This window comes from Platalea leucorodia (assembly GCF_965183815.1).
Source record: "Platalea leucorodia genome assembly, chromosome: 7".
Classification (NCBI taxonomy): domain Eukaryota; kingdom Metazoa; phylum Chordata; class Aves; order Pelecaniformes; family Threskiornithidae; genus Platalea; species Platalea leucorodia.
In genome coordinates, this window is record NC_138829.1 from 7,236,173 (window position 1) to 7,259,764 (window position 23,592).

At 53.5% G+C, this 23,592-nt stretch overlaps 1 protein-coding gene across 1 annotated transcript; it reads left to right on the forward strand.

The window, feature by feature from the left end:
• Nucleotides 1–1,249: 1,249 nt before the first annotated feature.
• On the forward strand, nt 1,250–2,728 carry SIX6 (SIX homeobox 6; the record flags this gene model as incomplete). Its single annotated transcript, XM_082317082.1, has 2 exons — nt 1,250–1,821; nt 2,560–2,728. The coding sequence occupies 2 exons, from the start codon at nt 1,250–1,252 to the stop codon at nt 2,726–2,728; spliced, it is 741 nt and encodes a 246-aa protein (XP_082173208.1).
• Between the last annotated feature and the right edge of the window lie 20,864 nt (nt 2,729–23,592).

The following is a 23,592-nucleotide window of genomic DNA, read 5'->3' on the forward strand; positions in this document are numbered from 1 at the left end:
CTCCCAGCTCCGACAGGGATTTCATTCCTGCCCCGGGACGGCTCCCCTCGCCCCCATTCCCGCGGTCCCTCGCTCGGGGAGAGGAAAAATCCCGCCGGGAATGATGACTAGGGGGTGATCAATATTTCAAAAGATTCCTGAAATCTGCTCTAAGTCGCTGTCCTGACCTACAAATGACTTCTCACTCCCCGCGACTCTTCTCGGCGTCTATTCAGGGCCATTCAGCGGAAAACAATAAGGTTTTCAATGTTAGGGGAAAAAAATAAATTATAAAGCTTTAGTTGAACGGAGAAGGGCGCTGGGCTCTTTGCAGAGAATTCCTCGTCTTAACAGAGCTGGGAAGTGACCCAGAGGGGGAAGGGGGGGAGTTTTTCCCTAAATCCTGGCTCTGCTTGCGGTCCTCCCGCTGCATCCATCGTCGCTGCCGCTCCCGGCACCGCTGCCGCCGTGAGGCAGCCGGTTTTCCGCTGATTTCCCAGCCCTGCCTTATCCCCTCCCCGCCCCCGGCTGGTCCGGCACCGGGCCGGGCCCCGCAGCTTGAGCGGGGCGGGGGTAGGGGGGTCCCGGCCGTCCCTCGGCGGGGGACCGCTCCCTCCAACTTTCCTGTCGCGACCCGCCGCGGTCCCCCCCGCTCCCCGCTCCCGGGGCGGGCGGGCTGCGGCGGTGGCGGCCCCCGGGGAGCGGGACGGGACGGGACGGGACGGGGCGGCCCGGGGAGCGGGGCGGGCAGCGGTGCGGGGAGGAGGTGCGGGGCCTTCCGCCGTGATTGGCAGCGGCTGACAGTGAGTGGCAGCCCCGCCATGGAAACCCGGGAGCCAATCTGCCGAGCCCGGCAGCGAATCAGCCGCTCCCGCAGCAGCGCGGCGGCGGCGCCGAGCTGGGCTTGTGCCTTTTCTTTTTTCCCTTCCCCCCCCCCCCTTTTTCTTTTTTTTTTTTTCCCTTCCCTCCCTCCCCCCACGCCCGCCCTCCCCCCCCGCCCCCCCGCTCCATCCTCCTCCTCCTCCTCGCCCCTGCCCACCGCCCCCAGTCGCCGGAGCCGCCGAGCGCTCCCCATCGCCTCTCCGCCCTCCGCCGTCCCTCCCGCGGCAGCTCCGCCGGCACCGGAGGAGGAGGAGGAGGCACGAAGCGGAGCGAGGGGCGGCCGCCGGGGCCGCTGCCCGCTTCCCCGCCGCGGGGGTGTGCGCGGCGGCGGCAGGCATCGCCGGCGGGGGGTGCGCGGAGCCGCGGAGCGGAGCCCGGCGCCGCCTCCATGTTCCAGCTGCCCATCCTCAATTTCAGCCCGCAGCAGGTGGCCGGGGTATGCGAGACCCTGGAGGAGAGCGGGGACATCGAGCGCCTGGGGCGCTTCCTCTGGTCCCTGCCCGTGGCCCCCGCGGCCTGCGAGGCCCTGAACAAGAACGAGTCGGTGCTGAGAGCCCGGGCCATCGTGGCCTTCCACACGGGGAACTACCGGGAGCTCTACCACATCCTGGAGAACCACAAGTTCACCAAGGAGTCCCACGCCAAACTGCAAGCCCTCTGGCTGGAAGCGCATTACCAGGAGGCGGAGAAGCTGCGGGGCCGACCCCTGGGACCGGTGGACAAGTACCGGGTGAGGAAGAAGTTCCCGCTGCCCCGCACCATCTGGGACGGCGAGCAGAAGACACATTGCTTCAAGGAGCGGACGAGGCATTTGCTGCGGGAGTGGTACCTGCAGGACCCTTACCCCAACCCCAGCAAAAAGCGGGAACTGGCTCAGGCCACGGGACTTACCCCCACGCAAGTGGGCAACTGGTTCAAAAACCGCAGGCAAAGGGACAGGGCAGCAGCCGCTAAGAACAGGTAAGGTGCTGCCCGCCCCGCCGGGGGCCGCAGGGCCCCCCCTTCGGGGCGCTTCGCCCGGGGGACGGGGAAAGGAGCCCGGGAAGTTTCCCCCCCCGGGAAATGCAGCGGGATAAAGTAGAAGCAGCGGAAAAAACAAACAAACAAACAAACAAAACTACGACTTTTTATGTATTTATTTATTTTTAATAGGGGAGGGTCCCCGGCCGGGCTCCCCGCGGCCGCTCTTCGGGGAGAGGGATGGGGGCGGCCCGGGCACCGCGGCTGGCGAAGCTGCCGTGACCCCGGCGGGAGCCGGTGGCAGAAGGGGCCGTATTCAGCGGCTCAGCGGCGAGAAACCCGCCTTCAAAGTTTTGCCCGGACATACAGAAACCTCTTCCGTACCTGTCCGGCGGGAGCAGAGCCGGCAACGCCCGCTCCGCGGGCCCGGCTCCTTTGCCTCGCCCTAAAACTGCGCCGGGCGGCCGCACGTCGGGGCCACGGGTGCTGACAGCCGCAGCCCCCTTCCCATCGGCTGAGAGGGGCGGCGGCGGGCCTGCCGGAGGGGACCCCCGCCCCGGGGGTGCTGCGGGGGTGCCCGGCCCCTCGGAGGAGTCCCGCTTTGGGGACAGGCTGGGATAACTGGTGCGAGCCGGAGGTGGGGGTGCCGGTCGGGGGAGCCCCGCGGGGGGCTGTCGGCGGGTCGGCGGGGCTCGGAGGGCCGGGCGGTGATGCTGTGTGTGTGCCGGTTCCTTGCAGGCTACAGCAGCAGGTCCTAACGCAGGGCTCGGTGCGGTCGCTGCAAGCGGAGGAGGAGAGCGGCGGGGAGGCGGTGGGGGCCGCCTCCAGCCCCGCGGCCAGCCTCTCCAGCAAAGCGGCCACCTCCGCCATCTCCATCACATCCAGCGACAGTGAATGTGACATCTGACATCACCGCCATGACAAAACGGGGGGAGCGGGAGGTCCAGCTAACCGGTGACTGCCTGCCTACCGATACGGCCGGAGCAACGGGGCTTGCGATCGCCCGGCCGCGGTCGCCAAACGCGGCGCTCCCCAGCCACACGCCGCCCGCCCGCGCCTGCCTGCCAGCCCCGCAACAGACTGCATTAAAAAACCCGATAAAAATCGTTGTCGCCTTTATTTCGAAGGATTTGCAGAATTGATGCCTAAAAAAAAAAATTAAAGCAAGCCCACAAAACGTTAAAAAAAAAAAACATACACACACAAAAAAAAAAAACCAACGAATGCCAAGTTGCAAAATGTCTGAGCGCCTGCCCTTATCCCGCGGGGGTGTTTCATGTTGAAAAGACGCCGTTCTTTTGGTTGGGTTTTGCTTTACTTTAAAGGGTTTTTATATATATATATATATATATATAATGTTTATTTACTTATTTAAGGGATTGCTATGGTAGATTTTTTCTATTATTATTATTATTAATTATTATTATTTTTGGCTTGTTCTCTATGTGCACAGGTGACTTGTAGAGCATGTGCAGGACGAAACTGTATGAAGCGGCCTAAAACCATAATAAAATATTTGGTGAACGACCCTCGCATCTGCTTTGAAATGACGGTGTGGGTCTCAAGCCCGGCAGTTTACGCAGAGCAGATCTCCGAGGCCCCGGGTATTGCAGCAGCAGCTCGGCAAAGAACGGCAAGAGCCGGCTCCCCGGGCCCGGGGCTGGCGGCTTTGCAAGGCGGGGAGCGGACCGGGGGGAGCGGGGAAGAGGGGCCGGGGCTGGCGGAGGATGGGGGTACCCGGGGAAAGGGATGGAGAAGGCACCACCGCCGCTTCTGCTCTCCCAAGGGCTGAGGCTCTGGGGATTATCGGTGGCGAATTTTCGGATAGGGACGAGGAAAACGGAAAGGGAGGGAAAAAAAAAAGGCAGGGGGGGGGGAGAGAAATGGCTGGGGCCAGCCCAGCCGGGGAAACCGAGCTTCCTCCCTCACCCGGCAAATGCAAGGAGAAGATGGGGAATTACCAGCCCTCCGTGCCCGGGAAGGGCCGGATCGGGGGCGAAATAACCCCAAATCGCGGCCCCTGCGATGGGCCAGGGGCTGTCCCCACCGCCCGCCTCCCTCGCTTTGTTTTGCGGCCGTTTTGCCGGAGGAGACCAAACGCCGGGGCTAAGCAGCGCGCTAAGCTTTTTTTCCCCCAGCAGAAGGATTTTATATTATACAATTTGACATTGATCTTTAAATCGCCTGAGCTGTGCTTTTTTTGTCCGCTCGGTCTCATCGCGTTGGCTTCCCTGTCCTCAGAGAGATGCCTCCCCGTAAGCTGATTGCTCGGCTCCCTCCGCGCAGCGGGCGAGGGCTGGCAGCGGCGCGGCCGGGCAGCGCTGACCGCAGCGGCCCCCGCTCCCCTGCCCGGGCACGGAGGAGGGGGCCCAGGGCCACCTCAGACAGATCGGGGAGACAGATTCCCGCCTCGGCAGTGGCTTTTCCCCCTCCGCCTAACTTTGCTTTTAAAGCTTGAAAACCCTTGGCACCACCGATGTCTAAACCCGCGTTTCATCCCCAACGCATGTGCCTTGATTTGCCTTACAGGCCGTCACAGCGACGGGCAGGCAGCAGGTATTTATTAGCTGGTTTTTAAGCCCATTTACGAACAGCTCTTGCCCTGGCGGGGTGTGATTCGGGCTGTCGGGAGAGGCGAATGGCTTTGGCGAGTGCGGGAGCAGCGGGCAGCGGGGCCAGCGCGGGGTTTCCAGCTCCTTTTGGGGGGCACCCACCTCGCACCCCAACCCTGAGCCGGGTTCGCTGCCTCTTAAACCCCCCCGGCTTTGTCCCCGGCAGAGCCCCGCAAGAGAAGCCCGGCTTTGCTGCCCAAAGCAAGGCAGCGAGGTGGGCTTTGCCCTCGGTTTGGGGTTGGGGGGTCCTGGCGGGCAGAGCTTCCCACCCCCCCAGGGTTTTTTTGGGCGGAGGAAAAGCGGTTTTCGCCCTCAAAACGGAATCGGCTGAAATACCCCCGTGTTCCCTCTGCCTTGCCCCGGGAATCGGTGAAGGGGATTGCAATTTCTTCGCTGGCTTCTGCGGGCAGAGCAGCCAGCGCTTGCGGTGGGGAATTAAACCTCTCGAAAAGCCATACAGAGAGGTGGGGAATGAGATGAACACATACCCTCAGCCTCTGATAAGGCGGAATTTCTTTCTAACTAAAAAAGATGGAATTTGGACAATAAGCAGCGGCGTGAATATTATGTATTTGGACAAAGGGTTTGCGTGGTGCAAAGGCTGCCGGATTTCCCGAGTGGGCGTCGGGTGCCGCGGGTGCTCCGTGCCCCGGCCGCCGGGAGGGCACGAACCGACCCCTTCCGAAAGAGCGGCCGGGGAGGGGAGCGGAGCAGGGCCGCACCGGAGAGGGGCAGCCCGGGCCTTGCTCCGTGCGGGAGGATGAGGAGGGCCGAGCATCGCCCAGCCCCGCTTCTTCACCGCCGCAGCTCCGCCGGGCCGGGGCCGGGGCCGCGCCGGCCGCGTTTGGCTCTACCGGTAAGACCCACGCAAGAAAAACGCTTTTTCCCTACACCTTTTTTTTTTTTTTTCCTTCTGCCCTTTCCCTTCCCGCATTGAAAGGGAATGCCCTTCACCCGGCATTTTCAGCATTTTTTTTTTCCTAAAGATCAGCCCAAGCCGTCGCCCTCCCGAGCCTTCGGCTGTTTTAAAAATAATAATAATAATTAGGGGGGAAGGGGGGAGCTTGTATTTACATTAAACAAAACGCTGAGAAAAGGGTCGCTAAAAAGTCTGCCTTGACCCCTCTCTCTCCGGTTTAACAAAGAAGGAAAATATTGTATCAAAAGTGAAGTGAATGGGGAGGGCGGAGAAGAGAAACAGCTTTTCCTCCATTCAGCCGGGGAGGGGGGAGAAATGTTTGAATATTTCCGTTTCTTTTGAGAAGCGGGGCAGCCCCAGGCAGGGCTGAATGGGAAAGTCTTGTAAGCGGGCTGGGAGGCTGTCAAACTGCTCAGAGTAATCACTGCTAATGAAGGGGTCTCCAGCCCTCCCTGGGACAAAGGATGCCTACGAGTGCTCGCAGGGGCTGACTAGCTAATAAGTTTGCAAGGGGGAAAAATGAGTGAGCTGTCCACAAATTGATTTTGCAAGAGCAAAAGAGAAAAAAAAAAAAATAGGAAAGCAAAAGGCTTGCAGGTTGGGGAGAGCCTGGCCCCGGTGCAGCTGGGGACAGAAGGCCCACTTATCCGGGCCGCATTGTCCCGGCCCTGGTGCTGCAGAGGAGGGCTGCTGCTGTTTGCGGGGGAAGCCGGCGTGGAGGGAGGGCTGGGGGATGCAGGAGCCTTGGAAAAGCCACAGCGGCCTTTCCAGGCCGGGAGCGCTGCCCCAGCTGCTGCCTGGCACAGGCGGGTGCTCGCTGCACGCCCATCTTTGCGCTCCAGTTTGCACCAGCCTTGCGGAGCGCTCGTCCCGGCCTCATCCCGCAGCCCAATCCCACAGAAGGGAGCGACTGTTCCCTAATTGTTCTGCCACCACCTTTTGCCCCTCGTCTAACTACGGCATTTTCTTTGCAGAACAGAAAAAGGGTGGGTGTCTGGAAAGCTATTGAACATTTCGCTGCCACCGCCAGCACGGCTGGGAGGGCTGCCTTACAAAGGGAGCTTTGGCTTGCTGGCCTGGGAGCTGGCTGCTAGCAGAGGCTAGAAAGGAGGCTGGGTTCATTGGGAAGCGCCCTTGTGTGACAAGGAAACGGTGCATCTGATGGCTGGGGGAAGCATGAGCTGTATTTTGGACCTTTCACGCATCCAATTAAAGGCTTGGGAGGATCAGACTGTATCACAGATCCAGTTACCCCTGGCCGATGCAGGGGTAATACCGTGAGAGAGTGTAATACTCCCCAGCGATGCCTGTGCCTGCCTCCCAGCAACGCCGCGCACTGGCTTTTTTATGTTCGTGTTATTTCTTTCTTTTCCAGGGGAAGACCCAAAGGTATTTGCTGGAGGGGAGGATGGAGGTGTGGGAGGCCAAAGGGAAGGGGCATTGTGGGGTGCAGAAGCTGCCAAACTTTGACCTGTCCTCTCCCCTGTCCCCTCCCCAAGGCCACCCCGCAGCCCCAGAACCCACAAGGGAGCCTGAACCCTGGGCTGACCTTGGTGTGTTCCCCTGGGGGGGGTCCGGAGGGTGAGACCTGGCTGGGAATCAAGGGGAGGAACATGTCATCTTAGGTCCCCCGAGGGGTACAGCACTTCGCACTCCATCAGCATTTATTCTCAGCACAGGGTGACGGATAAAGCTCTTGGATTTCTGTTCCCTTCTGTTTCAGGACAGGCTGCAAGGCCCCCAGCAAAAGGCCAGGAAATGGCTCCCCTCCCTTCATCACTTGCTACATTCAATCTAAGCCCCCCCAAAATGCAGAATTCCCCAGAGAGCCCATTTTAACCCTGCTGCTTTCTGATCTGCAACAGGGACCTCTCTGGCACACACCTTCCCCGCAAGAAATATGGTTTGGAGGAAAGTTTCCAACTTTGAACCTTATAAAAGCAAAGTGGGTTCACATATTTGTCCCCTCTGGCTTTTCCCAGAGGTGGGGGAGAGGCACCGTGGCCCCACAACCCTGCAGGCTTCATTAGTTGTCTCCTTACACTTAGCAGAGCAGTACCTGGTGCCACTCCATCCCGCTGGAGTCAGCCCCGGGGCATCAGCCCTCACCACCGCTTCCACTGTTCTGTCCCAAAAAGCCTAAAAATGGTGCCTGTCACCCAGTGCTCTCCCCTCGCAGCCTCTTCTTGCACTGTATAAAGTAAAACCCAAGGGGCTTTTCTTGCATCTTGGGGTTGCCCCATAGTGCTGAGCTAAACCCACCTCTGTGGCCTTCCCTGCCGCAACCCACACACACGGCATGGGTGGGATGGGATCTGCGCCCTCCCCACTTATGGCTGAGGGAAAAGTGTCTCCTCTCCAGTGATGCCCGAGGAGGGGCTTGGTGGGACCTCCAGGACTCCCTCCCCACCGTGCCTATCCCAAGCTGAGTAAAGATGGAGATGGTGTCGGACAAGACTGGGAGCTTGCTATCCCCAAAATCTGGATTTGCAGCTTACCCTCAGACAACCAGGACAGCCTCATCGGGAGGGTGTCTACATGGAGACCAGCCTCACGGGGTGGTCTCTCTCCCCCAACATGCCTTCATCCAGCACAGACCCCCGCCTGGAAAACATCTGGCAGGGTTTTAGCTCTTTATTGTCACAGTAGGGACCTGTCATGGAGCAGGCAGCCACTTTGCCATGTCTATCCTATTAAAGGACATGTCCTGGCACTGCTGCCCACTGGTGGGGGGTCTGCTCCATGCTTTTCAGCCCTCTTACCCTCCAAAACCGGGTGGCTGTGTCCATACCGCTGATGGGAAAGGCTCTGCAGCCCATGGCTATTGAGCCGTTCCCTGGGGTCCGTGTGGGACAGCACTGCCTGGTCTGAGGCAACCCCGTGCCAGGGACTCTTCTAACGTTTTAATTGGATAAGTGATGAACCTCATACGTTTTAATGCACAGATACAGCTGGACTAAATCACTTCAGACATCCCAAACAGCCTAAAGGATTTAGATACATCTCTTTATTTCCATTTAAAACTGTTCCTCCTGATACTTTTTTTTTTTCCCCAGTTATTTATTAGCAGGCTGATATAAAGTAAAGATGTGAAAAGAGAGGTGATCACAATCTAGTGGTAGGAGCAGAAAGGGAGCATCCATTCGTCCTGAGCACCCATGCCTTACTTGCACTAGTCTCAGAAGTTTAACCCCTTAGAAAACTTCACAGGAGCTGAACGCAGGTTTTGGAGAAGAGCCTCCAGGAGAGACACAGCCACTGCCGAGATCTGCATCTGCATCCACACACACGGGTATTGATCAGCAGAACAAGCGTCTCAGCCTTTATTCAATAACTCCATAGTAACCCGCAATGACACACTATTTGGGGCTTCACTAGGACAAGTGGGGAGTTTTATTCTAGTGCTACCTTCTCTTTTTCAAGACCCATTGATTTCAGTGGAGAGTTCTACAACCGGACATGATTTTTTTTCAGCTGGAAGACTTTTGCTGTGTTGAATCTTCTTTCAATGGCCATTAGTGGCTCCATTCAGAACAAAGACACCCCGTTCCTCCCAGTTTCACCTACTGAAATACATGTTCTTGTTCAGAAGAAATTCTTGAAATGCTTTCATACCGCACAGTTGTAATACCAAGGTAGCTGAGGATGACAGGTCTTCTTCTGGAAGATTGTATTGCAGGATAATTCCCCATTAAATGTACAGTGAAGCCAGCCACACATAGAGACACACAGGTCCACTGTTTTTCAGGCACTTCAAAGAATCACAAAGGCATGCAACTCTTCTTCAAGGAGCAAATTGCTGCGTCTATAAGCTGGAAAAAAAGCCTCCTTGTAAACATCTCTATCAGGACATTTATATTGGAAACCACTCTTCAGGCCAGGTTGTTTTTCAGGCCAATTTGAAGGCTTTATGGGTTGTTCTTCAAAATTACCTTGGTTTGCAATCGCTTTCTGATGCGCTTGCTCCTGTGCAGGTCGGCAGCCGGTCCCTGGAGCCGCTGTGGGGATGGATGTCCCCAAAGCTGACGTGATGGAAGTTGATCTCTGCGGGTTGCCAGCACAGTCAGTGAGAGAGAGAAGTTCTCACGTAGGTGACTCGGAGCACCTAATCCCACTCTAGTTACGCCAGCGCAGTAATCCAGCACCGTCAATCTGGCTCTGTTGCCTGGAGAGACGGTCCCACCCTCCTCCACCTCTATCCTGAGCAGCAAGAAGATCTAGGCAGTTTTAACCAAGATCAGCTCTCTAATCAAGTTCATCGTCTGCGAAAGCTTGTCTCTGCCTGCTGACCGCAGAGGTAGGTGAGACTCCTGAGGCCAAAGCTGAATTTCTGTGAGTATTGCTCCCACGCAGTCTCTGATCCATTTTATCCCTTCACATCCCCCAGCTCTGAAGGAGTGATGCTGAACAATTTGGGTTTTAAGCTTAAACTGCTGGAGTAGTTCCAAGCAGACTTGTTTGCCGGGTCATTCGTGGGCCAGAAGTACTTCGGGGCTTCAGCAGTGGGATGTCTCCTGCAGGGAATGGCTCTTCAAGCTATACCAAAGTCACATTGGTACTTGCGAGCACATAGTTCATGGCTCTTTGGCAGATCTGCTCACCCGGTTCCAACTTTTTAAAGCTGTTTTTCCTGGTAATATTTCATTTTATTACTATGCAATGCTAATAAACATTCCTATTACAGTATTTTAGCTGGTCTCTGCCATTTTCTTTCGGCTTTGCTTCTGCTGGAAACTCACTGTCTCCAGGAGCTGAGAGGTCAACAGACTCATTTCTCTGTTCCAAAAGCTCTTTTCTAAAGAGCTGAGCCACAGGAACTCAACTAAAAATCTCCTGTACGGTGGCACCCTTGGTGTGCGCCGGACTTGATGGATATGGTCTTCACCCCGGGCCCCTGCAGCGTTAGGTCTTGCCTTTCACCCATCCTTCGTCACCCATTGACTTGCAAGTGTGTCATCTCAAAACTAAGTGTTTGTAGGACTGGGGCTTCAAACAGATGAAATATAAAAAATTAAGGTTTGTAATGCAGCCTCAGAGTACAGTGAATGAACTGCTCTGTCTGTGGCTTGTTTTTGTAGAGACAAGTATTTGTTCTATTATTTATTGATGTTGCTAATTGCCATCTGAGGGTTTGGACGGGAGGGGGAGCAGGCTGCATTGCTGGAGGTGGAGCCCTTCTGAGATATGTGAGCTCTGAAAAGTAAAGAATTTGCTGTAGCAGTCCTGGAATATGGGCCACATTTTGCAAAGGCAGCCAGTGCTCTGCATCTCCTTGCAGACAGAGCTGCCAGTGCTCGGCGCTTTTATTTAAGAAGCCACAAAAAACAGTTGCTTCATTTTAAAGTCCTGAATTTGAAAATGCTGACCCAAGAACTCAGGTTTGGGGCATGCTTGAAGGGAGAAAAAATCCATTTTAAAACATTTTTTTTAATGTCTTTGATTTTGGAAAATCAAATTTAAAGACTTTATCTCAATGTGATATCAAAACACCCCAGCCAGGAAAACTTTGCTTTCCTGAATCACAGACAGAAGTCTTCGCTCCCTCTCTCATGCCCACACATCACACACAAATACATGGAGAGGAGAGGGGGGACGATATGAGGGAGAGAGCTCTTAGTGTTCTATCTAAACTAAATGTCCATTACGGAAATAAACGTGCTCAAAGGAAAAAAAAAAAAAAAACCACATTGCATCCACATTAGACATTTAATAGGTTATTTCTTTACATGTACAGTATACATCTTTTTATATAGCTGATATCTCTTCTATTGGAGCATGAACATTAACCTCCTACAATTCACCTTGGTTTGCAAACTGTAAGAATCAATTCACCTAAGATGGATGTTCACATCTAGTTAGCTTTCTGCATTATCTCAGCTGGAGAGGTCACTAAAAATAGTTGTATAGCACTTTAAATTTTCAACAGGGAGACTTTATTATCGTTTAGATCCATCATCGTTACTTTACCTACCATGGTTCTTCCAGCTGAAATAATGCACAGAGCTGGTAGTGGCTAAGTGTTTTCAGAGTTCATGCACTGATGAGCAGGACAGCTTGGACAATATCTGAATTGCTAGCAAAGTGAGCAAGCTGCATGGACAGTGTAACACTGGTTCAGTAAATCCCCACTGCTTCAACTATTTCATCAAAAATGCCTTTTTTTTCCTGCTCTCCCGCACTGCAGAAGCAGGACTGAGCTGTCACCGTGTGCTACCCTGATATTACAAACCGTTACCTTCATGAGCAGGAGCCCTCAGCGTCCCCCCAGGCCCCGCTGAAGGCAACGGGGCTATTTGTGCCAAGAAGCATCGAGGGGCTGCGGGGTCACATCTGCATTGTGTGAGACAGGGTGACAGAAGAAAGGCTGTTCTTAACGGTGCTGCAGCATGATTTTCATGCGTTATCTTTATTACTTTTAACAATTTCCCATGCTTTGTTAGGAATAAGTCACCTTGCTGAGGCTCTCATGGCCTTCCAGGCATTAGAACTTGCTGTTCACATGTCACCTCTATATGTCACTGCACATATATATGGATGTAGATACACGTTTTGGCTGTTCAGGTTTGTTTGTGTTATTAGACTGACTCGGCCATTATGAGGTTTCTAAGTTTCACCTTCCACGTACACACGCGGGAGAGCACAGCGAGCCCCCAGTGCCTTGGCCCAGGCGCTCACATTGGCCTTGCTGACCCTGCTTGCATTTATTGCATATATTTATTTAAGCAATGGGAGCAAGGCTCAGAGAAGACACGAAATGCCTGGGAGCATTAGCAAAGTATCGAAAAAGACACAAAGCACAATAGAGCACACTGGCTCCTTCATTACATTGCAAAGTAGGTGTAATTAATGAAATGCTTCATTAATTTCTTTAATAGAATGGTATTAATTATTTGTTGCATAAATAAATGCTCTTTCCTTCAGCATTAGCTGCTGAGCTCTACATTGCATCTCGCTATCAATTAATACCACATCCAAAGACTCTTAACATTAGCAGAAAGGTTCCTGTTGACTTCAGTGGCCGTTAGATCAGGTTCTGCTACAACAACATGCGATTGCCATTTTCAGGGGTTTAATTAACGGGACATTAAAAACTTTACAACATGCTGTATAACAGAGCCTAGGAGAAATCTCTTTCCACCCTTGCAATCCTGCATTGTAACTCCAGAAGAGGCTGTGTTACCTGGCGTTGAGAGTACCTCACTGTCTGGGAGCTTGGTGAAATGGGCTACAGCCTTCCTACCAGAGGCAGAAGAAAACTGCCTCGTGACGGGTATCAAAATGGATAGGTCTTCGGCTGTGTCAAAATGAAAAGATGTTGACCCAGATTTCTCGGTCCGAGTGGTATATAAGTCAAATGCAAGTTAGCCATCAAGCAGAAGTTTGGGAATAGTTTCAACTGCCAACATAGAATCATAGAAACATAGAATCATAGAATCGTTTAGGTTGGAAAGGACCTTTAAGATCATCGAGTCCAACCCTTAACCCAGCACTGCCAAGTCCATCACTAAACCATGGCCCTAAGCACCACATCTACCCTTCTTTTAAATACCTCCAGGGATGGGGATGCAACCACTTCCCTGGGCAGCCTGTGCCAGGGCCTGACAGCCCTTTCAATGAAAAAGTTTTTCCTAATCTCCAACCTAAACCTCCCCTGGTGCAGCTTGAGGCCGTTTCCTCTCGTCCTATCGCTTGTTACTTGGGAGAAGAGACCGACCCCCACCTCGCTACAGCCTCCTTTCAGGTAGCTGTAGAGAGCAATAAGGTCTCCCCTCAGCCTCCAGGCTAAACAACCCCAGCTCCCTCAGCCGCTCCTCACCAGACTTGTGCTCCAGACCCTTCACCAGCTTCGTTGCCCTTCTCTGGCCACGCTCCAGCACCTCAATGTCCTTCTTGGAGTGAGGGGCCCAACACTGAACACAGTCCTCAAGATGCGGCCTCACCAGTGCCCAGTACAGGGGCACTATCACCTCCCTGGTCCTGCTGGCCACACTATTCCTGATACAAGCCAGGATGCCATTGGCCCTCTTGGCCACCCGAGCACACTGCTGGCTCATGTTCAGGCACTGTCAACCAACACCCCCAGGTCCTTTTCTGCCAGGCAGCTCTCCAGCCACTCCTCCCCCAGCCTGTAGCCTTGCATGGGGTTGTTGTGACCCAAGTGCAGGACCCAGCACTGAGCCTTGTTGAACCTCATACAGTTGTCCCCGGCCCATCGATCCAGCCTGTCCAGGTCCCTCTGTAGGGCCTTCCTACCCTCCAGCAGATAATCTTCTGATAATCAGACCCCTTCTTGAATGATGGAAGAAGTACATGCCTGTAGGTGTTGAGTGGTCATACTTCTGTCTCTCATTTCTGCATCAGAGAAATTTCAGGAACTGGTCCTAGAAAAACAAGCTACCTGAATTTATTATCCTGCAAAGGTTTGTTCACAAGGAGAGTCCTTCAGTGGGTGCTGTTCACACAAGTCAGAACTGATGATATCCAGCTGGGCTCTCCTAAAACCCCAGCACAAAACCTCCAGCTTTCAAGGAAGCTGATGGACCTTTAAGTCAGGGATACGCCAGATTAACAATGCTCTTTTAGTAAAGGTCAGCAAATAAAGAAGTCTGTAAACTGAGGGCTATATTGATGTGATGGGGTAAACATGGCTTTTATGTCCAACAAGGATGAAGCACGCAGATGACCTAGCATTACACACACTTACAAAACAGCTTTGTCCCTGCCATGGCCCCAACTCAAACTGCGTCCCAGTGGCCTCTGCCACCCACCCCAGGGCACCGGGATCCCTGCGGCACTGAGTCATTGGAGGTGCCAGACCCCAGACCCCACAGGAATTGGGGCAAGTCCGAGGCACTTGAGGGAAGTGCTGTGGTGTTTTCATGGTGGATCCTCTGCCCTGCAGTGACTGCCTGCTTGCTCATAACAAACCCTCCCTCGTCCGTGTGCTCTTTGCTTTAGCATCATTTCAGCCCCCGTGGTCCCCTCCTTTCTGCTCTTCCTCTTCCCCAGCCCTCTGCCATCACCCACTGAGAGCCCCTCTCCCCGTATCTCTCTGGACCTTATCTAATCCCCGCCCAGGCTCACAAAAAGACCTGGCACCAACGTGCTGCTGCCACACAGACGCCCTCTGCTAACGCTACACCTCTTCTTCACACCCCCGCCTGCCCTCACCGTACCGAGCCCAGCGGTCAGCCTGACCTGACAGCAGTAAAAGGAGATGCCAGGAAAGCGCAGAAAATCATTGTGATACTGCGAGGCTCCCCCTCAGCTAGGGACTCTCCGAGCCAGAAGAGGATTTCTCTCCCACAAACCTCCCTTAGAATGGTGGAAACTTTTACCAGCCGCAGCATCCCGTGTCGCAGCATACCTGAGCATGGTGCTCATCATGTTCAGCACAATGAGTTCTTGTCTAGCTCATAGACACTCCGGTCGCACAAACGATTATATCCTACCAGGTCGAGCTGTGTTAATTGTTGCAGCATCCCCTGTCTGGAAGCTCTGCCGCGATCGCCTTTTTTTGCATCATGCGTAAGAAGAAAAGCAAACAAACAAAGCGTTATCTCCTGCTGTAACAATCACCCATCTCTCAGAATCATATGAACCCACAAACGCTTGAATGTTAATTCAAGATTTTCCCTCCTCAATTATTAACAATCAAAGCACTGATTATTTTCAGTATGGATGTCTTCTTGATGCAAAATATACCAGCAAATACAAAGGCCACCGCACATGGGAGGGATCCAGTGTTGATTAAAATGCTTTATCCACAGAGTTTGTAACTCACACTGGCCACACACCATGGATAATGCATTTTAATTTTATAGGGTTTAGGGCTGCAGGTGAAAGATTTAGCTACCTGGAGAAGATCCTAATAGCACTGAAAGAAACAGGGGTGCAGCACTGGAAGAAGCAGGGGTGATTTCAAAGGAAAAGAGAGATTCTCCTAATGGATTTTCAGTCTCTACCCTCACTCTAAAGAAATACTCTTGATTTCTGTGCTGTATCTGAAAAGAGCATTTCCACATTGTACTTGCCAGCAAAGTGGCGGGCAAGCAGTTTGGGACTGCAGATGCCCTGGTCCATGTTGGGTGCAGAGCCCACCGAAGGCTTAAGGTGGTCGTGGTGGGACAGAGGGCTAGACGTGATGGTAAGCAAGAAGTAGAGGAGCCAGTGCCTGGCATACAGACCCTGATGGGCACTATAACACATTCAGATTTATTTGCACCCCCGTTTGCATCCATAGTCCTCTGGAAGCCCCTCTGAGTGTGCGTGGGGGCAGAGGTTGGCACCAACCCCCTGTCTGTGCAGCTGATTTTAGACCCCGAGTCCACGTGTGCCTCCAGCACCACGAGTGGGTCCCCTGGCATTACCTCTGGGGCAAAAATGGGCAAATTCAGGCTGAGGAGAGGAGGTGGTGCTGGAGCACACAAAAACCAGCTGGCGGGGACTGTCCCTTTGCCTTTTGGGAAGGGGCAGCAGCCTGGATTAGGGTTAAACGGATTTGTGCTTGCAGGACCCTGGGCCTCTAATTGGGGTTTCTTTTAATTCCTGTAATCCTGGATGATTTGGAGCAGATGCTTCGAGATTAGTGCCAGGGCCCAAAGGTGACTGCAGGAAGAAAACAGTCCGTGCCTGGCTGGCAGCAGCATGGCGGGCTGGGGGTGTCCCTGTGCCCGGGGGGCTTCTCACCTTCCCCACGGTTCAGTGGGGCTGCAGCACCAGCGGGGATTGGTCTGAGCTGGATTTTGGCCCCGCACCAGGATTTGGGGTGACCCAAAGTCACCTTTGCGCTCCCAGCAGCCCACAGGCACGGGGGGACGGAGCCCATTCCCCAGGAGGTGGCTGATGGGAAAGACAAAACCATACGGAGTTGCCAGAGAGAATTTATTTTTCCTGCCTGCTCCCGAGCACGTGTGAAAATCCCCTGGGTGTTGGCAGAAACCCTCGCACCTGAAACCCCAACGCCAGGCTGCGAACGCGCCCCACCGGCCAGCCGCGGCCTCGGCGGGTCCTGCGGGTGAGATATCTCTGTGTAACCCATCAAAGGATGAGGCTTCAACTGCTGTCGAATATAACACAGCAAATATTGATGGGGACAGACTTTTAGTAGGGTCTGTAGTGACAGGACAAGGGGTAATGGTTTTAAACTAAAGGAGGGTAGATTCAGACTAGATATAAGGAAGAAATTTTTTATGATGAGGGTGGTGAAAGTCTGGCACAGGTTGCCCAGAGAGGTGGTAGGTGCCCCATCCCTGGAAACATTCAAGGTCAGGTTGGACGGGGCTCTGAGCAACCTGATCTAGTTGAAGATGTCCCTGCTCATTGCAGGGGGGTTGGACCAGATGGCCTTTAAGGTCCCTTCCAACCCAAACCATCCTATGATGCCATGATAACCTGTTAGACACAGGTTCAGTCTTGGCTTAGCACCATCCTGCAGCTTTTCTCCAGGGTGCTGCCAGAGTTGGGCAGCTCCTGCCCAGCTTTTGCAGGAAAGACCAAGGGACTGCGTTGGCCAGAGAGACAGCAAGAGGCATGGGAGAGGAGGGCAATGAGTTTGGTCCATAAGACAAATGAAAATAAAGTTTCCTCTGTACCAACTCAGGGAATTAGAATCATAGAATCATAGAATCATTAAGGTTAGAAAAAACCTTTAAGATCATCGAGTCCAACCCTTAACCCAGCACTGCCAAGTCCACCACTAAACCATGGCCCTAAGCACCACATCTACCCTTCTTTTAAATACCTCCAGGGATGGGGATGCAACCACTTCCCTGGGCAGCCTGTGCCAATGCCTGACAGCCCTTTCAGTGAAAAAGTTTTTCCTAATCTCCAACCTAAACCTCCCCTGGCGCAACTTGAGGCCGTTTCCTCTCGTCCTATCGCTTGTTACTGGGAAGAAGAGACCAACCCCCACCTCGCTACAGCCTCCTTTCAGGTAGCTGTAGAGAGCAATAAGGTCTCCCCTCAGCCTCCTCTTCTCCAGGCTAAACAACCCCAGCTCCCTCAGCCGCTCCTCACCAGACTTGTGCTCCACACCCTTCACCAGCTTCGTTGCCCTTCTTTGGACGCGCTCCAGCACCTCGATGTCCTTCTTGGAGTGAGGGGCCCAACACTGAACACAGTCCTCAAGATGCGGCCTCACCAGTGCCCAGTACAGGGGCACTATCACCTCCCTGGTCCTGCTGGCCACACTATTCCTGATACAAGCCAGGATGCCATTGGCCCTCTTGGCCACCTGGGCACACGGCTGGCTCATGTGCAGGTGGCTGTCAACCAACACCCCCAGGTCCTTTCCCGCCAGGCAGCTCTGCAGCCACTCCTCCCCCAGCCTGTAGCCTTGCATGGGGTTGTTGTGACCCAAGTGCAGGACCCAGCACTGAGCCTTGTTGAACCTCATACAGTTGGCCCCGGCCCATCGATCCAGCCTGTCCAGGTCCCTCTGCAGGGCCTTCCTACCCTCCAGCAGATCGACACTTCCACCCAACTTGGTGTCATCTGCAAACTTACTGAGGGTGCACTCGATCCCCTCATCCAGATCATCGATAAAGATATTGAACAGGACCGGCCCCAACACTGAGCCCTGGGGAACACCACTTGTGACCGGCCACCAACTGGATTTGACTCTAATTATCTTATCCTCTAATTCTGAAGATATCTCAAAAAACAGCCTATAACCGTCTTCTGCACAATATAAAAATTCATTTAAGATGATGCCCAAGAATACTTGGTGAAGTCCCTGGGTTTTGTTGGCCCAACGGGACTCCTTGCTGTCCACTCCAGCTCTTCCTTCCTCTGTCTCTTCACAGCTCCAGGTAGGATGAGCTGTAACCTGTCTTTGATCTTTGGGAAACGGTTGCCTAACCTGATACAAAATATTAGGAGCCTGGAACTGAATGCAAACCTGTGTTTGTGGGTTCCAGCAAAAATTTTGCAAGTTTCTAATGCTGCAACCTGAAGCGGCCATTTAGGCTAAAATCTCTTCTCTGATCTTAAATATTTAACACATGCCATGCAAAGATATGTAATATCTTCAATATTCATAGCCTGGGTGGCAGGCTGAAAACACTTGGATTTGGCATGGGGTTATTTGAGGTTTTCCTTTGAAGACCAGTAGATTTCCATTGCTTCTTTACCATTGAACACTGCCATACAACATTAAAAACATGTAACTGGTAATTCATAGGCCGTTGGTGATAATATGGTGGCCCAGAGATGGCTGCAGTAAACAAAAGCATATCTTAAACAGCTTAAACAAGATGTGGTGTACAGATTGACTTGTATGAGGCAGAGATTAACTACTGTTATTCATAATTACAAGCCCCAAGCCAGGAAAGCACTTCAGCACAATCCTATGCCCCACTGGCTTCCCAGGGCAGCCTCTCCATCAATGCCCAGGAGGCTTCAGCATGTACCAACGCTCAGCACCAGCCCAGGGCATGCAGGAGCTGGGACCCTGGTGCCAGGGCTGCAACGACCCTCTCTCACGACAGCTGCCGTGCAGGTGGATGGCAGCGATGCCTTCCTCATGGGATGGGTACTGCTTCCTCCTTCGCTTGGGAAGGAAGAGAAGAGTTTATGTGGTAGCGTTAACATGGAAGGTTTGGATAGAAAAGCTTACAGCCAGGCAGTTTTATTGCTGCTTGACAAAGCCAGCTGCTTAGAGAGGCTTTGGGTCGGGCTATTTAAAGGCGCCGTTGATCCCCAGCCTACTCTCTGCACCTACGAGTCTCCTCCTCTGAAAAGGAGCGAGACCTCAGACCTGCTGAGGGTGGTAGGGAGAAATGGGGTGCGGGCCACCCCGGCTCCAGGAGAGCATGAACGTGTGAGCGAGCACCAAAGACGTACGTGGTGGTGTTGGCCGCAAGAAGGAGACACGGAGGAGGGGAGCTGTGGCCGTGTCTCCGCGTGCGGTGTCGCGCTCCGGAGCTGTCTGGGTATCGAGGCAGGGCTCACCCGGCTGGCACCAAGCGTCACCTCCTACGCCACAGCGGTGACCGCATGGATCAGACACACAAATACCCTCCTTACCTGACCTGAGCCGCTCCGGGGCTGGGCCAGACGAGGTGGCGGCAGGGACAGGCAGCAGGGACAGGCAGCAGTAGCATGGGGCCCTATGCTCAGGGATCTCTGCAGGGGAGCCCATGGCCAGGGCGAGGGCAGAAGGAGGAGCTGGAACTGTCAGGGCTTTTTAAATTTTATTTTCTCCTAGACAGGTATACCTGAAGCAAAGTTCTGGGTAAGGAGCTGGCCTCCAGTTCCCACTTCAGCCTGCCTCTGCCTGATTAAAGCTGCTCCCCTCGACTCAGCCCCTGACTCCGGGCCCCTCTCAGGACCAAAAAAGCTTCAATTTGGGTGGGGGTTTGGGGGCACCCACGCTTCGTGCCGGCGCCCTGCACGCAGCTGCCGGGACCCCTCCAGCCGCCGCTCAGCCAAAATCCAAGTTTTTGAAAGAAAAGTAAATTTCTGTCTGTCGGGGGCCGGGTCGGGGCCGGGGCCGGGCCGGGGCCGGGTCGGGGCCGGGGGTGGTGCCGGCATCACCGCCCGCCCCGCCGGGACCCCGGCCCCGGCCCGGCCCTGGCGCGGAGCAACAGCTCCACCGTGTGCGGAGACGGGAGAGCCTGAGGACAGCGGCCAGGTTCGGCTCCCGTTAGCCACATTTGTGCCTTTACTTACTATATATATATATATTTAAGTTTAAAAAAAATTTAAAAAGCAAAACATGAAAACCCCGCTGTTTCAAAGGGCATCTTCTTACCCGATTCTCAAGGAAGGATACATTCGTTATTGCAGGGCTGGACAACCCAATGCTTAATATTGCCAGAATTACAAGATGCATTGCATCTTGTTAGAGCCTGCAGTAGTTCTGCGTGGGCTTGGTTATTTGCTTTTACCCCACGTTTGAACGCTCGCCGAGGCACACAGACTCTCACAGATGACCCTTTTCTGCTTCTTCCGACAGCACAAGATCACAGATTTGTCATTTTTTTTTTGTTTGACTTGCAGTTTCTCCAAGGGCTGCAATCATTCAACAGTCCCGCTGGAGTTTACCTCTTGCCAAAACAGGCCAAACACAGCAAACCACAAAGCCATATTTTGTGCTCACTGAAATACGCTTACTCGGTGTCCGATCCCATCCTTTTGATAAACTTAGCCCAATGCCAAGCACGGCCAGGTCAGTGCTCACCCAGGGCAGCCTCGGAGCACTGTAGGACCGGGTTTCACATCCACAAAGCTTAGCAGGAGCTCGGGCCAACGCTGCTGTCGGCAGGCGAACGCTCCGGCTGGAGCACACGCAGCCGATGCTGGGCTATCGCTCCCGCGTACGGCTGTGACGGGGCAGCGTTTGAGGCCACCGCTCCCACTGGGGTGGGACCAGCTCCGGGCACACCTCAGGGATGGTGTTTGTGGGGTAAGGGCTGGCAAACCTCACCTCCCAGCCTGCGAATAAAAACATTGGGCGGTGCTAGAGCTATATAAGAAGGTCCTCTGGGGCCAAATAGGTTTAGTTCCCCACTGCCTGGGGTTTCTCCCTCCAACTTTGCTGCTCTGTGAAAGGCAAACCTGCCTCACTTGGATCCATCAGTCCTGGGCATTATTTCTTCCTAGTGTTTTCGGTAACTGCTGCCATTCACACCCACACCCCGCCTTGCTGCAGTTGTTTGCAGGGAGGGGAGTACATTTATCTCCTTAGTCAGCTCTGCAGGCGTTTGCTGTCCGTGGCTGCCCGTCCCCGACGACGTCTGGTGGTCAAGCACCCCCGCAGCCCCCGGGAAGGCAGGGGTGGGTGGCAGGGTTGAGGGCTGACCCTTCCAGGCCAAATCCCTGACAAAGATCACATCACACAGGCTCTACTCTTCCCTCTCCCCAGAGATGTCTCGGGCTGCAGCTGACGCCAAACCATCCCAAGAAAGCCCTAAATCCGGTGGGGTTTGAGCTCTGGGAGGGGAAGCCCAGGTCTTTTGATGCCACCTTGTGGAAACCTCGCTATCCTGCCGTCACCAGTGCCAGCGTCACCTTGGGGAGAGGGTTGTGGGCAGCAGGTTGGAGAGCTGATGCTGGGTGACGTTTTGGGAAGGGCTTGGGTGCAGCTGATCTCATTTAGGCTCAGCCGCGCCCAGAAGAGCTGCTCTGGAGGGATGAGGGTCATCCCAGGCGAGCAGCCATGTGAGGGGAGCGCAGGAGGGTCCACAGGCAGTGGGACAGGATCAAGGTCCTCACTAAATGCAATCACAAGTGCTTTCTCTGCTTAAAAGCCAGCCCAAGGAGGAGGAGCTGCGCGTACCCACATCCACTGCAGCCCTAAAAGCTTCAAATGCTTGCCTGCCAGGAGAGCATCCTTGCCACCAGGCTACAAGCTGGAGGATACTGGATTTATTGGAGGATAGGAGGGGACCATCTTCCCTCCTGTTGAACCCAGACAACAGCAAAGTCAAGAATTTTCCTCTATTGTTGGTTCGCCAGGCTCATACTTTTCCGCCTCCGGTACCCAAAGATTTTGGCTAACCTGCCAGATAAGTTAGTGCCTGAGTGGCGCTTCTCTGAAAGACAGGCAGAGCTTTTCCCAGCCATCACACAGGATCAGACATCCCCAGATTACAACATTTGCACAATCTGTGCCTTAAATCTTTCTGAGCATCTTGCTTTAAGCTTATATACCCTGATGACATGCAGCTCAGTATCTCAGCTCATATCAGTATCTTCTGATACCCAAAACAAGCATCTTTATGTCATTTTTAATTTGGAAAGTAAGGGCAATGAACAAGTATCTTTAAAATCTGAAAGTAAGTAGGAAGATGATGTATTTTTCTGTATTTTCCTGTATTTAACTTCATCTTCCCCTTATGTTGACACGGTCTGGCTTACAGTTTAGAAACCACAATAACTTCAAGAACAGCAAAAGCTGCAAATTAAATTACCATAAATCAGGTGCCCACATGAAATACAGTCAGTGGGACCTTGCTGATTTACATCCAAGTGGTATTTCAGGATATCTGCTCTTTCAAGGTATTCTTGCGAACTCGTCTTACCACCTGGGGTACTTTGGAGGAGTACAACCCACGTAGGAGGTCAGGAGCAAAACAGCCCTTGTTTTCCAGCTGCAGAACTGGAAACCCAGCAGCACGACCGCTGCTTTGGGAGGGCAGTCCCAGAGATGCCGCTCTGCCATTTGCATGGTTGAAAAAGGGATTTATTGAGAGAATGAGGAAATATCTGATAAATTCTGTCCTCTGCCATGAACCTGCAACATGTTGGATACCAACAAGTGTGAAATCCCACTGAAGAAGATATAACCAATGCCAAGCCAAAAGCTGTGAAAATGTGACCCTCTGAAAAGTCAGGCTAGGATTTCTTTTTTGGCAGCAGCCAGTTTGCAGCTTGGTATAAATGTTACCGCTTGAACATCCCTTGTTTTATACTATTGGGATCGCATTTGAAAAGGTACAGCATGCTCTCATGTTTTCCTTTCCTTTAAAAACCTTTAGGATTGAACCACAAATGGTAGTTTCACGTGAAATCCAGCTCCTCTGCCCGAGAGACTGCATAGACGGGTGGTAATAGAACGTTTCTTCCCACGTCTGACGGAAACATGTCTGCATTCATAAATTTAAGCATCTGGCTCCCCTGCAAAGTAGGTCAGAGCTCATCTGTCACAGGAGGATTTGTCAGAGATACAGGGAATTGTATTTTCTCCCTCCTGTCTCATTTGTGCAGCAGCAAAATAAGAGCAGCCGTTCCCTCCGTAGGTGCCAGGAGGTGGTGGCTGTCCCCCGAGGGTGTAAACATTCCCCTGCAGTGGAATTAAAGTGTGACCAGTCCCTCTCCAGTGCGTCCTGTACAGCTCCTTTTTAGGTGACGCTCCTCAGATTGGTCTGTGATGCCGCACCAGTCCGCACCAGTCTGACCCAGCACACAGACCTGCTGCCCTAAGCCTTGGCAGGCCAACGGGAAGGGCAGAACATGGGAGAAAGTCTGTATATCGGCCGGTGCTGTGGCTGCTGCTGGGTGTTTGCAAATGCGCTGCGGGCAAAGCTATCGCCCCATGGTTTAGGTGCCACCAGGTATGGCTATGGCCAACTCTGCATTGACCGACTCTGGGACTCCTCTCTTTAACCTGAGCATCATGCCAGCCCGGGAAAAAAAACTTTCCAAAAAAGTGTATAACTACAGAAAATGGCAAGAGAACTGTTTCTTGGAACAACATCTACCGGAAAGTCCCTCTGACAGCCTGCTCTGAAGGGC